The sequence below is a fragment of the Pediculus humanus genome, genomic scaffold (assembly GCF_000006295.1).
Source record: "Pediculus humanus corporis 1103172108285 genomic scaffold, whole genome shotgun sequence".
In the NCBI taxonomy this organism is placed as follows: Eukaryota; Metazoa; Arthropoda; class Insecta; order Psocodea; family Pediculidae; genus Pediculus; species Pediculus humanus.
Window position 1 is genome coordinate 711885 of NW_002987854.1, and position 17803 is coordinate 729687.

At 27.0% G+C, this 17803-nt stretch overlaps 1 protein-coding gene across 1 annotated transcript; it reads left to right on the forward strand.

Moving 5' to 3' along the window:
* Window positions 1-7872: 7872 nt before the first annotated feature.
* On the forward strand, window positions 7873-10792 carry Phum_PHUM527040 (steroid dehydrogenase, putative; the record flags this gene model as incomplete). Its single annotated transcript, XM_002431360.1, has 7 exons — window positions 7873-8020; window positions 9460-9506; window positions 9602-9677; window positions 9858-10026; window positions 10109-10277; window positions 10369-10584; window positions 10664-10792. 7 exons carry the CDS (start codon window positions 7873-7875, stop codon window positions 10790-10792), a joined length of 954 nt encoding a protein of 317 aa, XP_002431405.1.
* Window positions 10793-17803: the final 7011 nt, after the last annotated feature.

Genomic DNA, 17803 nt, shown 5'->3' on the forward strand with positions numbered 1-17803 from the left:
TTATCGGGGGTGTAAATGAAAAAAAAAAAAAAAAAAAATTCGATATATCGATTTATTTAATCGAACGAAATCGTGACGTAATTCGTAAAGCGTATTTTTAATTGAAAATATGCAGCATATAAGAAAGTTTTCCTTTTTTTTTTTTTTTACGTTCTCTCTCTTTCTCACTCTCTCTATCTATCTCTCATTTAAAATTTAAAAACGTTTTGTAAATAGGGTATATGAATTTTCTTTTTTTTTTTTTGAATGAAAAGAAAAATTTATCGATAATTATATGACGTCATTGTAGTTTTTATAAAAAAAAAAAAAAAAAAAAAAAAATTAAAAAAAAAAAAAATATGAAAAACAACAAACTCGAACGGTAAACTCTTATGATAAATCATCATCATCATCATCATCACCATCGTCATCTATACATCTATACAAATGCATAAATTTACTATTATTATTATTATTGTAAGAAGCAGACGACACGTTAAAAAAAAAAATCGAAAGGGAAAGATGATGGGGGGATGGGTGGGTTCGTAAAAGAAAAAAATTTTCTTTTTTTGTTTCATTGCGTTTTTCTTCTGCTTCAATTAATTAGCATCATATTTATGAGTGGGCCATTTTTTTTTATACACAATTTTCTAGTATTATTATTATTATTGACGAATAATCAGTCTGATCAATGTTTTTTTCTGTTTTTTATCAATTCGAATCCGATAAAATCGTTGTTGTTGTTGTCGTTTGTTTGTTTAAGATAATCGTTAGATTAAATTAATCTAAGATAACGGAAAAGAGGAAATAGAAATGATAATAATAATAATAATAATTTGAAATAAATCAAAATGGAAAAGGTCCTTCCTTTCAAACGTTTTTTTTTTATAATGCATTTAAGTATTAGGGCATTCCCCATTGGATAATTTAATAATAATAATAATAAAAACATTCTCTCGTCCTTAATATTTATATTATTATTATTATTATAAGGAAAATTTTTTTTCAAGACTGTTTCGAAAGCATTTAAAAAATTTTTTTTTTTTTATACATTCTTATTTTCGATAAATAATAATAATAATAATAACGTGTGAAAAATATCGTTTTTTGTAGTTCAATTTTCTTTTTTTTTTTCTTAAACGAATTATTAATTGATTGTAAAAAAAAAAGAAAATTGTACAACCTGTTTTATAAACTGGGAAATCCCTCTTGCCCCGCCCCCTCTTCTCTTTTCCCTCCCTTCCTCCTCCCCCTTCTCCCTCCCCCCCCTCGAATAAATAAAAATAATCGATGCCAAAATATGAAGTGTAAAAAGAAAATTTTTTAAAAGCACTTTAAAAATTTATTGTAAATAATAAAAGTTTTTTTTTCAATAAATAAATAAACGCACGCGCACGAGAGCACGCAAAAATAAATTTTTTTTATATATGTAAATAATATAAATATTGATGATAATAATAATAATATTTAAAATCGCACATACGAAAAAATTTTCCAGTTTGTTATAAAACAGGTTTTTTTTTCTTTAAGTATGTATATATAAGCACGATATGATTTTCCCGCGCTTTTTTTTGTTTGTTTACAAACATTTAAACGTCGTCGTCGTCGTTGTTGTCGTCATCGGTGACGTCGACGGCATCCATTTTGTATTTCGCTATAAAAGATGGCGTGAAATTTGTCGTGTTTTTTTTTCTTTTTTTGTTTATTATTATAATTTTTCCGTAAGAAAATATTTATTTGATTGCATTTTAAAATTCATTCCAAAATAAAAAAAATAAAAATGTGTATACGTAGTAGTGATTGATTGATTGATTGATGATAATGATGATTTTTTCAATTTTGATTAAAAAAATTTTTTTTTTTTTTTAAAAAGTGACGAATCTTGCCATTTTCTTTTTCGTTTTTTTTTTTTCGATAAATAAATTTATCATTATTATTATTTAAAAAAATTAAAAATTTTTATTTTATGGTGTTATAGAGTTTGTTTGTGTTTATTAATAATAATAATAATGATAATGATAATGATAATGATAATGATAATGATAGTAAAAAAAAAAAAAAATTATAAAAGTGTTATTAGATTCGCTCCGTCGATATTTTTCTGTAAAAAAAAAAAAAATTAAAATTAAAATTTTTATTAAAAGTGCATTCGACACAACGTCCGAAATAATAATAATAATAATAATAATAATAATAATAATAATAATAATAATAATAATGATAATAACGATAATAATGGTAAAATTATTATTTAAAAAATAAATTATTATTATTAATATTATTATTTTAAATAATTATTTCCCGGTTGAATAGCTTAATTAATTAATTATTATTTTCTTTTTTATTTATTTATTAATTTTTTTTTGTATGTTTGTTTGTTTAAATTATTATGATTATTATCATTGTGTAATAAAAAAAAAGGAAAAAAAAGAAAAAAAAAATTTTTTTTTTTTTTCTGTTGCTTGTCGATTTTGCTTTTCTAGACTGACTTGATAAAAAAAAAAAAAAAGAAAAAAAAAATCATTCTTATGTGAATGACTAATAAATAATAAATAAATAATTTTAAAAAAAAATATATAAAAAAATAAATAAATAAAAAGTTTTAATTTTTTTTTATTTATTATTAATTATTATTATTATCAAATAATCCGTTGATAACACTCTCTCTCTCTCTTATCAATTTTACAAATGATAGATAATTGCTAATTACTTGGACAGGAAAATTTTTTTTTTAAATTTAATATTTGTGATGACGTCACAGTAATTGTTTAAATTTATTTAGGTGCTATGATAAACCATAGGAAGAAGAGATATTTATTTAATAATTTAATAAATAAATAAAGAATATCAAGAGGATAACATCAGAGAACTTGATCCTGGAGCAAATACTTTGGGAAAGAAGAAAATTTTGAGATGGCAGAAAAAACAAAATTAATGCATTTGGTACATCAGTAGTTCCTGTAATAGAATCAAGGTTTTGGCTTCGTGGATTGGACGACAGAAGAAATCACGCATTTGAACCTAAGAACAAGGAAAATTCTGGAAATGGTACGTTGCATTTGAAAGCTGATGTTCATAGACTGCCATTGTCGGGATTGAAAAGTACATGGAATCCCATCAACAGCATCCAACCTTAGGAGAAGGGAGGAGTTCTCAAAAAAGCGAGGACAATTGTAGAAGAAAGAAAACGAATTGGAAGAATGGCAGTTTACGACTTATGATAGCAAAGCCCAATCTCAAAAATAACTTAAGAGCGAGCATCTCCATTGGAATATCTGTTGTGAATATGGAATAGACGGAAAAGCCAAGAGATGGTACAACCACATTCCAAGCCCGGTTACGACAGAAGGGACCATAATATCAACAAATCCACATTGACAAAACTGTGCCAACCAACAAACCGGATATCATCCTGAGACATAATTCCGAAAAATAATGTAATATAATTGTGGAAGTATCCGTACTTCGAACACCAGACAGCCAAAGAAGCAGACAAAAGGCTGAAATACAGAAATTTGGAAATAATCGGGGAGCACTGGGAGCCAAGTCTCATTCAACAAAAAGAAATTCGAAGAAGATTTTGAAGAATTAAAAAGAAGAAACAATTCGGGAAATCGTGTCACGTGAGTATGCAACCCACATTCTTCGAAAGCAGCAGCACCAACGAAATTTCGAAATTAAAATAATAATAATAATAATAATAATAATAATAATAATAATAATAATAATTAATTTACATATAAAATTTCGGGTTGTTTTTTAAATACAAAACAAATTAACGATAATTATAAATAAAAAGGAAATTAAAATTAACGTAAATGAATTTACTTCCGGTAAATAAATTTTCCAATTATTTTTTTTTTTTTTCGCGGGTAAACACCGCGTAAATTTATTAAACTTATTTAATTTATTTATTAATTAAATTTTTAAATAAATAAAATATTCATATGCACATATATCGAGAACATTCTAGAAAAAACAACAGGTAAATTAAAAAAAAAAAAAGAAAAATTCCATCAACAATGACATAATGAAAAATCGCTAAGCAAACAGAAAGAAAAACAATTATAATAATTATTAATTGAACTATTTTATATCTATTTAACTTATTCATAAAATTAACTTTCTTATATTTCCCTTTTTTGATAACGACATAAGTAAAAAATTTTTTTTTTTTTTGTTAAAATATCAAATTCGAATCGAAAGTTTCATTTGCGCATGCGCGACGGCAGACATTTTGTTTCGCGTCAGCCGTTCGATAATTAACAATGCAACAACAGCATTTTTATTTTCATTTTTTTTTATTTTTATTTAATTGATTTAATTAATCGTTTTTATTTTTTGTGTTAATAATAATAAAATACATATATTTTAATAATCAATGATTGACGTGTTGAGAATTTACTTGGAAGATTTTTATTTATACACTTCGGGTGTAATTAAAATGAGGGTAATTATTATTATTATTATTATTATTAAAATTTATTTTAAAAAAAAACAAACAAACAAACATGGCGTCGTTATTTACATTTTTATTTTTTAACGGCGTTTTTTTTTTTTCTTTTTGAATTCGAATTATTATTTTTTCGTATTAAAATTTTATTTGACGTTAATGACGTGAATGATTTTCCGTTCCGGAAAACAATTTCCTCGTTTTTTTTTTTTTTGTTTTTAAAAGAAGGAAATTAAAAATTTTTTTAGACACGTTACGGAACGGCCATTGTTGTGTCTTCGGTTGTGTTTATTTTTCATTTAACTAAAATTTTTTTTTTTTTTTTTTTTGTAATTTATTATCATCATGTTATTATCGAATGATATAATTCGATTTAAACGTGTCATTAGAAGACGAATAATTTTTATATATTAAAACGTAATTTTGTTATGTAAAATTACGTTAATATTCAAATAAATAAAAATAACCGTTGACGGTTGACGGTTGCCGATTGAAAATCATCATCATTATGATTTTATATAAATTTCAGATGATTTAATTTTAATGAAAATAATTGTTTATATAAAAATATATTAAATTTGTATTCATTTAAGGACGTTCAACTTTCGATTTGAAAAAAATTTCGGTTATAAAAAAAAATAAAAAATTTGCTGATTAATCAAACGTCGACGGCCATTTTGCAAATCGAGTTAATTTTTTTTTTTTTTTTTGATGACTTTTTAAATTTTAATTTTTATTTATAACAAAAAAAAATTTGTCCTACTTTTTATTATTATTATTTCAAATATATATAATACACATATTGTTAAAAAAATGATGAGAGAAGAAAAAAGAAAAAACGTCGTGTCAATAAATTTTTTACGGTTTTTTTTTTTTGTGACACGTGATAGGAAGAAAAAATTTACGATAAGAAAAAAAATTCAAATTTTTTTGATTTACCTATTACGTAATTGAATTTTCGAGAGGTTTAATTATAAATTTTATTCGTGTATTACGTAAAAAAAAAAAAAAAATTCATAAATCTATTCAAATTTTAAAAGGAACGAGATGTAGAAAGTACGAATCGAACAACGAACAAACAAACAAACAAACAAACGAACGAACGTAACGAAAAATTTTAAAGTATAAAAGACGAATTCGAAAAGAAATAATAAAAAAAAAGTCTGTAAGTGATGAGAGTCGTCGTAACGAATTTTTAAGTATTAAAAACAAAAAAAAATTTTTTTTTTTCGTGTCATTAGATATCGAACGTGGAAGGAGAGGAATTTTAACACGAAAAAAAAAAAACGTTTTTGAGTTTGTCAAACAAACGTTTCGAACTTTCAATTCGAAAAAAAAAAAAATCAGTTTAAAAATTTTTGTTTTTTTTTTTTATTGGTCAAATTTAACCCTTGAACTTTGAACTTTTATTATTACGACAAAAGGAAATAATTAATTAAATTTTAACCGTTTGACGTATTCGTCTGTAGTTTTTTTTTTTTTTTTTTTTTTTGCTTTTAATTATAATTTAAAATTTTCAAAAACGAAAAAAAAATTTTTGTTTGTTCGGGGGTCACCAATTTTGAATATTCAAATTTTCTTTTTACACGTTGAAATTTTTTTTTTTTAATGAAATAATACAAACCGGAAATGAAGCAACAAAATTAAAGCTTTGTTTTTTTTTTTTTTAGAAATTCGAATGAAGGTAAAACAAAAGTTTTTTTTTTTACTAGTTTTAGTTATCATTCGCGTTAAATTGTAATAAAATATTTGAGGTTGAAATATTTTTAAAAAGGTCAAATGTCACGGGAATGGATCAAATATTTAATAAAATAAAAGAAAATAATTGCAATCGTTTAAAAACGAAACAATACTTGAATTAAAATTTTTTATTTTAAGGCCAATAAATAAAAATCATTTCAAATTTTATCAGACTAGACTAAATCACACTAGACTAGACTAGACTAGACTAGACTAATAAAATTATTTTTACTTTTACGCATGTCGTACGCAAAATTTTTCGTTAAAATTAGTGCAAGTCGTAAATTATTTTCGATTTCCGGTTTTTATTTAATTTTTTTGTTTTATTTACCCGGGAAAAATGCATCATTTCGCAGTAACTTCCCCACCCGATAGCAGGGAGAGTGTGGGATAAAACTCCTTGACGTGTTTCAGCTTCGACCCCACCCTGAGCTAGAACCATCAGGTTCACACTCGCGAAAGTGGGAATCTTACCTGAAAAAGATCCCGGTACTTCCTCCTTTTTTACTCTTTGAGAAACTGTCTGGATCTCTTCCACAGAGTCTGCGAGTTTCCAGAGAGAGAGGGAGAGATGTATGAGGTTGCGAATCCCGTTGATCGTTCATTTGTCTTCCTTTCACATCGCAGGCCCGTATTTTCCCTATTTGAATCAAGTACCCAGTTTCATCCCTTCGAACAAGGGCCGGCGTATCTCCAATGCCTAGAAAAGAATATGCTAAGTCACTTATTCCCTTACCTAGGAACTTTTCTGTTCTTGTTAAGACGAGCTAAAATTGAACTCCCACTCCCAAGATTTAAACACTTTTGGACCGATTTTTCCCCTTTTTGAACTCAACCTAGCTACCTCGGGTTCCCCCAAGGCATCCAAGTTGATGCTTCCAAGAAGTTAGATTACAGAAGTACACCACCACTCCCGGCAACTTAATTTCTCTCTTTAATTTTACCAAATGAGATTTTTCGTATTTTTCTTTATGCCATTGACACGCACACACCACCACCATGCTTTCTACTTTCCTCCCTCCCCCCCCCCGAAAAAAAAAATTAAAAATGCTTTAGTTTAAATTTAACACGTTGCTCTAATCATTCCCGTTTGTTTGTTGGTCTTTTTATTATAATTAAAAAAAAAAAAAAACAGCAACAACAACAGCAGGAAGTTGATCTTGGTGGTGGTAGTGGTAGTGATGATGGTGGTGGTAAAGAATGATCGGCAAAAAATTTTATGACTTATTACCGACACGGAGAAATTATTCAAACCGCGAGAACTCGGCAAAAAACTTTCATTATAATTTTCAAATAGGATGTAGTAGTAGTGGTGCAATTGTGTCGGTTGTTTAGGAGTGCCACCATAATCGCACTTTTACGATTAAAAAAAAACGAACAACCAATAAGAAACGATAAAAATAATTTTTTTTAGGAGCGGTGAAAGACTTTTACCGTTTGTACGGTTGTTTTTTTTTTTTTTTTTACTCATAGGAAAAAGTTTTTTTTGTTTGCTATTCTATCGCGTTCGCAGTTTGTTTATTTGTTTGTTTTTATTTTATTTTTAATTGTTGTTTGTTACACGTTTTTGTTTATTATGTGTCAAAGATTTTATTTATTTGATTAATTTATTATTATTACTGTTATGAGAGAAAAACCAATCGATTCGGAATAATCGTTTATTATTATTATTATTATTATTATTATTTATATAGAAAAAAATGACACCGTTGGAAGTTATTGGATTGCTCAGCGTTTTGTATTTTGGTTGTCACATCGCACTCAAACTAGCAACATTTGTTTATTACAATTGCGTTAAATGTTCGATGAACAAAGATGTTCTTGTCAAGCAAAGAGGAAAATGGGCAGGTGAGTTGATTTTAAAAAATATAATTTTATAAATTTTCAAACGAACCGTCGAACACTCACGCACGCACACGCACGCACGCACGCACAAAAAAATAAAAAATTATTCTCCAGCAATTTCCAGAATGGAGTTCAAATGATGGATGAAATTCGCGGTTTTATTATTTTTTTTACTTTCTCATTTAACTTTCTCTCGATTATTCTTTCGTTCTCGTAGTAATTATTATTATTATCAAAGGTTAAATTTTTTTTTTGAAACTAGTACCCTTGTTTTTTTTTTTGTAAATATTTCTCCAGACGAAATTTTTCGCGGGTTAAAAGCAGAAGACGAAGAAGAAGAGCAAAACTAGTTCGGTTGTCGTCGTCGTCGTTCGTTTGTATTTTTTTTTTGCGTAACGGTTTTTTTTTTTTCTGTAACAAAAACGTGCAAGTCATGAAAGAATGTTAAACTTTATTATTATTATTATTATTATTATTGTAAAAAGGATTCGAATGAAATTTAAAATTATGTAAATAAATAAATAAATTTTTATTTAAAACGTTAAAATTAACGAACCATATATATATATGCACTTAAAAAAACTTTCCAAAAACTTTTTCTATCGTCCTACATTTTTATTTAAACAAAATAATAATAATAATAATAATAGTAAATTGTTTATAATATTATCCATTTATTAAAAAAACAATTAAATTAAGGTGTGATTTATTATTATTATTATTATTGTTGTTGTTGTCGTGTTATGTCATTCCCATAAGAAAATTGTAAAAAAAAAAAATTTGAAATGAAATCCGCGGAACGATTTAAAAAAAAAAAAAAAAATGATTTATGACGTGTTATAATTACGCGTATTAATTACGTCATAAACAAAAAAACTAAACCGAAAATTATTATTATTATTATTATTTTTTCCGTACGGGGAGGGAAATGGAACGGTTAAGGGGAGTAGCCTTATTTATTATATGCACACACAATGATTTAATAATAATTATTTAACCATTAAAAATCAAACAAGCAAACAAACAAACAAACGAACAAACGGTCAACAAACGATAATAAATCACGTCAAATTTGTCTTGCACGCAAAATAGGAGGAAAAAAAAAAAAAAAATTGGTCCGAAACGAATTTTTCTTTTTTTTGCGTGTGCGTGTGCGTGTGTGCGTGTGTTCGATTGGAGAAATAAATGGGTAGAGGAGAAGAACGTAAAATAAATGATAATAATAATAATAATAATAAAAAATAGCAAACTAGATGGAGGCATCCGGACGAAAAAAAAGTGAAAGTTTTATTATTATTATTATTATTAATTTTTTTTTGATTGATAATTGTTTTTTTTTTTTTTTTTTAAACTTCGTAAAATGAAATAGGAAAAAAAACACCGTTATTATTATCATTATTATTATTATCATCATTTATAATTTTTTTTTTTTTTTATTTCAGTCGTGACGGGTGCCACGGATGGAATCGGCAAAGCGTATGCCAACTCGGTGAGTACCTATTGAATTTTCATTTTTAAAAAAAACCTCACGCATTCACATACTCTATGGAATGAAATTATTATTATTGTTGTTGTTGTTTTCAGTTGGGCGAATTGGGAATGAACGTCGTTTTAATAAGTCGAAATATGAATAAACTAAACGAATGCGCTGGAGAAATAGGTAGGTAACGAATTCAACACACTCCCGCCCCCCCCAAAAAAAAGAGGAAAAGTTTTCTTATCGGTGTCCGAATGTGATGAGTTTGTTATCACTGATAACGACCGATGCGACATATCATCATCAATGATAAGAAGAAAAAAAATAAATTAAAATCGGATATTTTTTCGTTTCTTTCTCCAGAAGCTAAATACAACGTGTCGACCAAAGTTATCGCGGTTGATTTCACACAGGATGTATCGATTTACGAAACGATAGAAAATTCATTATCGAATCTGGAAATCGGAGTTTTGGTCAATAATGTCGGTATAAGTTACAGTTATCCAGAAGTTTTCTTAGATATACCCGATAAGTAAGAAAAATGCGATAAGAAAAATTTACGTTATCAGTAGGAATCGTCGTTATCATTATTATCATTAATTTTTTTTTAACAGGGCAAAATTTTTTACGGCTTTGATAAATGCAAACATCGTATCCGTGACGAAAATGTGCGATGTCGTCATGCCGAAAATGGTAGAACGTAAAAATGGCGTCGTTATAAATATATCTTCTGCTTCTGCTCTTCTTCCCTCACCAATGTTGACCGTATACGCAGCGACGAAAGTAAATGATAATTAATTTTAGAAATTGTTACGTGGGGAGAAGGATGGGGGGTCATTTGTCGTCATTGTTTTCATTTTTTTTTGTGTTTTAGCGTTACGTGGAAAAATTTTCCGACGAATTGAGAACGGAATACAAAGACAAAGGACTCGTCATACAAACGGTTTTACCCGGATTTGTTGCGACGAAAATGGCGAAATTGAAAAAATCAAGTTTGTTTGCTCCCTCACCGTCGACGTTTGTACAAAGTGCTTTGTCGAAAGTTGGTGTTCACGATCACACAACCGGTTATTTACCTCACACGATATTCGTATGTATTTAAAAACAATAACAAACGCTTTCGTACAAACACAAAAACAAACCTTTTTCGACTGATTTTTGGCTTCCAGGTGGGTGCGATAAATGCGATTCATTCCGTTTGTCCGGCATTTGCAAATTATTTCGTTATGAATTCTTTGAAAAAAGTCAGAGCGAAAGCGATCGCGAGCAGTAAAAAAAAAGCAGCCATCCAATCGTAAAAAATTAAAATCAAAGGAAAAATGTTTTACGAATCCGCCATTTTCATCTTACGAGAAAATCTCTTTTTTTCGGGAAAGTTTTTATTTCCTCAAAGAAAAGAAAGAAAGTCACGGAGATTTTATTTATAAATAATTATCAAGACTGAAAATATTATCAAATCAAAACAAACTTTTTTTTTTTTTTTAAAATGGCGGATGTGATAACGAAACGATTTCGATCGATCGTTTTTTCCCGGGGGGGAAAATTTAATTAAATTAATTAATTAATTAAGGTTTAGGTAAGGTATTTTAATATTTTTGTTCAAATTTTTTTTTTTTAACTATAATTATTATTATTATGATTGTTGTGTTTTTTTTCTTGTTGAATAAAAAAAAAAAAAAAAAAAAAAAAAAGATTTTAATTTAATTAATTAAATTTTTTAAGGGTAGATTTATTATCTTTTGGAAAAAATTTTTCTCTCTTTTTTATGAAAAAGAAGAAGAAGTGGAAGAAGACTAATTTGTTTAAAAGGTTAAAATTTTTTATTTTATTTACTAGTGATAAATTTATCCGTTTTTCTTTCCTTTAAAAGGAAAAGGAAAGGAAAAAGATTTTAGATATTTTATACGGGAAAAAAGGTTCTTTTATGTATAAAAAGAAAATTTTTTTTTTTTTTACAACTCTTTCTCTCGGGTATAAAAAAAAAATATGGTGTTTGTACCATCGTACACCCTTTCGATATCATCATTATTATCATCATCATCATCATCATCATCATCATCCCTCTTTTATAATGAATAGTTTTCGATTATTATTATTATTCTGATGATGGAATCAAATAACAAAATTTATTTACACAACCGTGATGAACATCATCACTTACACACATTATAAAAGTTTTTAATTTGTATATCCACCCTCCTCCTCCTTCTCTTCTTCCTCTTTCTCCTTCTCCTCCTCTTCCTCCTCCTTTTTCTCTTCCCTCTCGTCCTCCTTCTCGTCCATCTCCTCTGGGGAGTAGAAAAGTAAAGGATTAAAATTTTCAGGTTCACACGTTTTTAATCCAGGTGTGATTTTTAAATAAAAAAAATTTTTTTTTTCCAGAAGGGATTTTATGCGGTTAATCCTGGAATTAAAAAAAAAAAAAATGTCATTTTCGATATAATTTTGTGTGTGTTTACAAATCTTTTCGCACCGTTGATTAAAATGGGGGATTAAAAAAAAGTGATAAGGGGGATGATTATTAGGGTGATTGATAATAATCATACGACTTATTCGAATCAATCTGTTTTAAAAATATTTTAATTATTTATTTTCCGCTGTTGCCACCTACGCTTGTAGTACCGAATTACTCGTACCCACACCCATTTTTTGTGTATTCGTAGAGAGGAAGGTTCTAGAAAAAAAAAATAAATAAATAAGTAAATAAATAAATAAATAAGAATGTGTTATTTGTATACCACCGCTACCACCACCACCACCGTGTGTGACTAATCCTTAAAAGTTAAACTAAATAAATTGAGAGGGTGATGGTGATGGTGATGGCGGTGGTGGTGGTGGTGGGGATGGTGACGGTGGTGGTAATGGTGGTGATAACAAGGCACGTGCTTAAAGGGATATCAAAAATTGTAAAATTAACTTGTCTTTCTCTTTATTTTATTTATTTATGTCTGATAAAAAGGAAGTGTGTCGTAATCATCTTTACGGGATCGGGTTGTTGCTCACGTGAAATGGCACTATTTCCTGTTAATGTTAATAATTCACTCGAGTCAGTCATAAAATTATTTTTTATTTACTTTTGACACGATATTTTCTTTTTTCTTTTTCTTTTTTCTTTTTTTTTTTTTCTTTTGGAAAATCACCAGAAAAGATAAAATTTTAATTCTAACTTTTTTTTCCTCCTCCATAAAAAGAAAAAAAAAAATCAATTTATTATTATTATTAACCGGAGCAAAAAATACAAAATGACGTGCGAAACGAAAAAAAAAATTAATTAAAAATTATAAAGAAAACGCAGTAATAATAATAATAATAATGATAACTATTTTAATAATATTTTCGTGATTTGTAAACGTTAAAATTAAAAAAAAAATTTCAATAAAATTTTTAGCGTCACGAACAACAAAAAAAAGTAAAAAAATTTTAACCGTAACGAAAAAATTATTATTATTATTATTATTTTATTCAACCGGAAATACTATCTATCGTATACCTGATTTAAACGAGCTATAGTTCAAATAAAAACGCTATTTCCGGTTAAATTTTCAATATGGCGAAAAATTCTTTTCTTTTTTTTTTTGCGGTTGGAAAAAAAAAAAAAAGTTTCGTGATTGTTAAGACTAATTTCCCGGTGGTGGTGGTGGTGGCATCCCTAAATGAAAAATAACTCACTCACTCTTTCTCTCTCTCTCTAAGCTGTTGTTCACAATTGGAAATGATCGATGTAATAGGTCTTTATTATTTAAGGGAAGGGTGAAAAATAAAGGAAGGGGTAGCAGAATAAAAAAAAAAGTGTAAGCCCTTGTTTTCAATAAATCTAACTTATTATCTGATTTTAAAATGTAATTATTTATATTTGATAAATTGTTACAACAACAACAACAACAAACGTGATATCAAACACGTTTGAATAAAATAATAACAATCGGTTTTTTTTTTTTTTCTTACCATCAAGTTTGTCGGTTAAAAAAAGAAAAATTCAAAACAACCGGAAGTAGTAGTCGTAGTCGTAGTAGTTGTAGGAATTTTTTTTTTCTTTACGTTCCCAATTCTTAAGTTTATAAAATTAAAAAAAAAATTGAAATGAATAAATAGAAAGAGAGAGAGAGGGGGAAAGAGGAAGAGAGAGAGAGACAAAAACACACACACAAACTTATGCATCACAGCAGGAGTTAAAAAAAAAAAAGGAAAATTTTCGAATGAGAGTCCTTACTTAACGACGATTTCATCATTCATTCCCTTTTTTTTTTCTTCTGCTTCTTTTCTTCTGCTTTTTTTTGCTTCTGCTTAATAATTTCGGTTAGACAAACTCAAACGTTATAGATTTCTAAATATTCTTCTTTTTACAATGCCACTTATATTTATTTTACAACCTTTGGGGAGCACAAAAAAAAAAAGGAAGAAAAAGCGACCGGGGAAAAAAAAAGAAAAATTTATTTTGTTTCTTTCTCCTTTTTTTTTTTTTTTTAATTCAGGGAGGAGAGCTGGGAAGGGGAGCTGGGGAGGAGAGTGAGGGGAAGGAATTTTCTTTAAGGATAATATTATCATTAATTTTTTAAATTTTTTTTTCAGGTATTAAGAAAAAATTTTTGTTTGTTTTTTGTTTCGTAAGTGGTAAGTACTTGGAATTCATTTTTTAAAAAATTTTCTTTTTATTTCGATATCTTGTTTTATTATTATTATCATTATTATTATTTAAACAAAAAAAAAAGGTTCGAGTAATCAATAAATAAAATCATCGATGACAAAGAAAAAAAATTTTTTCACAGAATAATAAAAAGAAAAAAATTTAAGAAAGAAATCCACACTTAAATTAATTGTCATAAAATACAATAAGAAAAGTTTTATTATTATTATTATTATTATTAATTTCCGGTTCATTATTTTTCAAGTGTCGTCATGGTTGTCGTCATCGTCGTTGTCGTCTCAAAGAAAAAATATTTTCTTTTTTTTTTATATTCTTTTACATAAAATGACAATTGAAAGACACTTCTTGTTCTTTCCTTTGATCTTATTATATGGCCGACAACGATTCAACAACAAACCATCATCATCATCATCATCACCATCATCTTGTTCTAGAACTTGTTATAAACGTCACGACCGAACAAAAGAATAAAAAAGAAAAAAAAATTTCTTATTCGGTGCGAACGGTTTATCCATTTTAAAAAACAAGACAATATGGCAAATAAAAAATTTAAACATTAATTTAGAGATTAAAAAAAAAACTGCTGCTACTACCACCATCACTACTACCCCTACCACTACCCTTACTACCACTCCTACTACTAAATCAAACATATTTAATAAAATAACCTCGAGGCGAGTAACCTATTATATGAAAAAACATTCCAGTGTGCAAATATTAAAAAAATGAGGGAAAAGAACCGACAACAAAAAGTAATTTTTAAAAACAATGTTTACAGTTAAACGATCGTAAATCATTTTCTAAACTCCCCATTTCGAAAAAAAAGGATGATGAGGAAAATGAATCCTTATTCATCCCTTATATCATCTTCTGCCACGTTTTACCTCTCTCCTATCATTATTATTAAAGCAATCGAAAAAGGAATGGGTTAAACACGTGAATTATGATAGGAAAACCATCGAAGAAAAATCATACACACGACCATTTACCAGGTATCCAAGTGACGTCAATTCATTCTAGCGTGTGACGTCATTAATCCTGAGAAAATTTTTTTTTTAAAAGGATTTATTATTATTTAAGTTGGGAACAAAAGAAATTCATCATTTTTCGAATAAATATTCGATAATTGAAATTTTTATTATTATTATTATTATTTGTTATAAGAAGAAAAATTGAATTTTAATGGTTGGCGGTGAAATCGTGACCAATTTTCGTGTCAGATGTTATTATTTTTTTCCCTTCTTCCCTTCCCTTCCCCTCCTTCTTCCGCCGCCATCTTTTTCATCAATCTTGTAACTTATTTCTTAGTAATAAAATTGTTTTTATGTCGGGGATTTAAAAAGAGTCTATTAAGAGTTTTTTTTTTTTTTTTTTTAAAAAGAGTTTATTGAGAATTTATTAAAAAGGAAAAATATTTCAGGAGGGGAAAATAAATTTACCAAGGAAACGAGGCGTGAGGAAGGCGGTGGTGATGGCGGCGGCGGCGGCGGTGGAAAACCGGGATACGACTTTATCAATTCCCAATTTTATTTTTTTTTTTTTATACTTTATGGGATGAATTCCTTTTTATAATAATTCTATTAAATTTATTATTATTAGTATTATTATTATTATTATTTCGGGAATGAGAAATCATACTCTCGAAACAAACAAAAATATTTATATATATGAATTATATTTTCAAAAGTTGGCACGCTTCTTTAATCTTTATTATTACACGTATCTACTACTTTCGATTTAAGTGTGTTTGTACGTTTGTCGTTTGTTTAGAATGAATGAATTAGAAAAAAAAAAAAATTCCTTCGATCCAATCAAAAAAAAAAAATTTCTTTAATAACGTGAATGAGATCACGACGAACGTTACCGTTATTATTATTATTATTATTAATAAAAATTCATTTTGAATTTTTTTTTTTTCTATTAAAAGTTTTAAATATTTTTGTTAACCGTTTAAAATTTTAGGGTAGGGGACCTTTTGTACGAAAGCCATTAAACCAGTAAAAAAAAATAATTATAAAATATATACAAACGGTGACGAAGTTTAAAAAAGAGAAAACAAATATGGCGTCTTTTCAAGTACAGTTAAGAGATTTATCACGTAAAATCTAAAAATGTTTGTTTGAAAAAAGCGTCAAAGGGTAAAAAAGAGAAAAAAGAGAACAAATTTTATTAAAGATTAAAAAAATTTTCTTTTAACAAAATTAAAATCGATTGGAAAATTGTTTTTTTTTTTTTAAACATTTTCGTGACGTCACCAAAAAACAAAAATTTTCAACGGAAATTTTTTTTATACTTTTCATCATCATTTAATAATTATCAATATAAAAAAAAAAACGTCATCAAAGTTTTATTTTTTTGTAATTGAAAATGATAATTAATGACGTAATAAATTCAAATTCAAATTTTAAAAAAAAGAACGACCGTTAAATAATTAACCGTTAATTAGCCGTTAAAATTCGCAGATGTTTAACTTTTGTACGTTCATTATCTTTTTATTTATTGTTTTTACTCTGTGACTTTTTTTGTTTTTACTTTTTAACGACGATAAACAAAAACATTGTTGCCAAATCGTTTTTACTTTTATTTTATTTACTTTATGAAATTAAAATAATTAAAAATCCGTTAAAAAATTTTTAAAACGACGGTAAACATTAGTTTTTTTTTTTTTGGAAAATGTGGAAATTGTGGAAAATCGACAAAAATGAAACATGAATTTATTAATAATAATAATAATAATAATAATAATAATAATAATATTTTCTTATGATTGTTAAAAAGGTTTTTTTTGTAGGAAAAGCTTTGAAAATTTTGAAAAAAAAAAAAAAAAAAAAACTTTCATCCTTTTAAAGCCATTGTATTCATTCTCTATGATCTCCACTCTCTCTCACTCTCACTCTCTCGTATCTTTTATTGTCACCGAACGTTTCACGTTCAACTTAATCATGTATTTTACGAAAAAAAAAATCTTTTTTTTTTTTTTCTTCTTTTCTGTCATCGCCCTATATAATCATTATTTTTATAACGTTTTCGATTAAGCGTTTGATTTCTATTCAATTTTTGACGCGATCAAGTTTTTGAATCTGACGTTCCATTTCTAATTTCATCTTGAAAAAGGGAATTGCTTTTGACGTAAATCATAAAGAGCAAAAAAACCTCATCATCATCATCATTATCATCATCATCTTTCTTTTTTTACTTATAATGCGTTCGTATTTAACCTCAATTACTATTATTATTATTATTATTTTACGTTCCACCTTACACACACAAAAAAAAAGTGGGCGAACGAACGAACAAACGAACGAACGCGTGAAAAAAATTATTATTATTATTATTACGAACGCGTCGTTCTATAAGTAATTAATCCTTTTTTGTCAAAGGATGAGAATAAAAGGAGGATAAAAAATTTGTTTTATTTAAAAAAAAGAAAATGAGAATCGTTCCCTTCGATTGTTTTCTTATATTTTTTTCCAAAATTACAAAAACAAAATCACGATTAATAATAATAATAATAATGGAAAAAAGGGATGATGAAAAGTATTATTATTATTATTATTTGTTTTTTTAATGATGGATGAATGTTAAAAACAAAGGAATGAGAAAAACATTAATAAAAGAACGTTTTCATTAGCAAAATAACGAGTTGAATTATTATTAAAAAAAG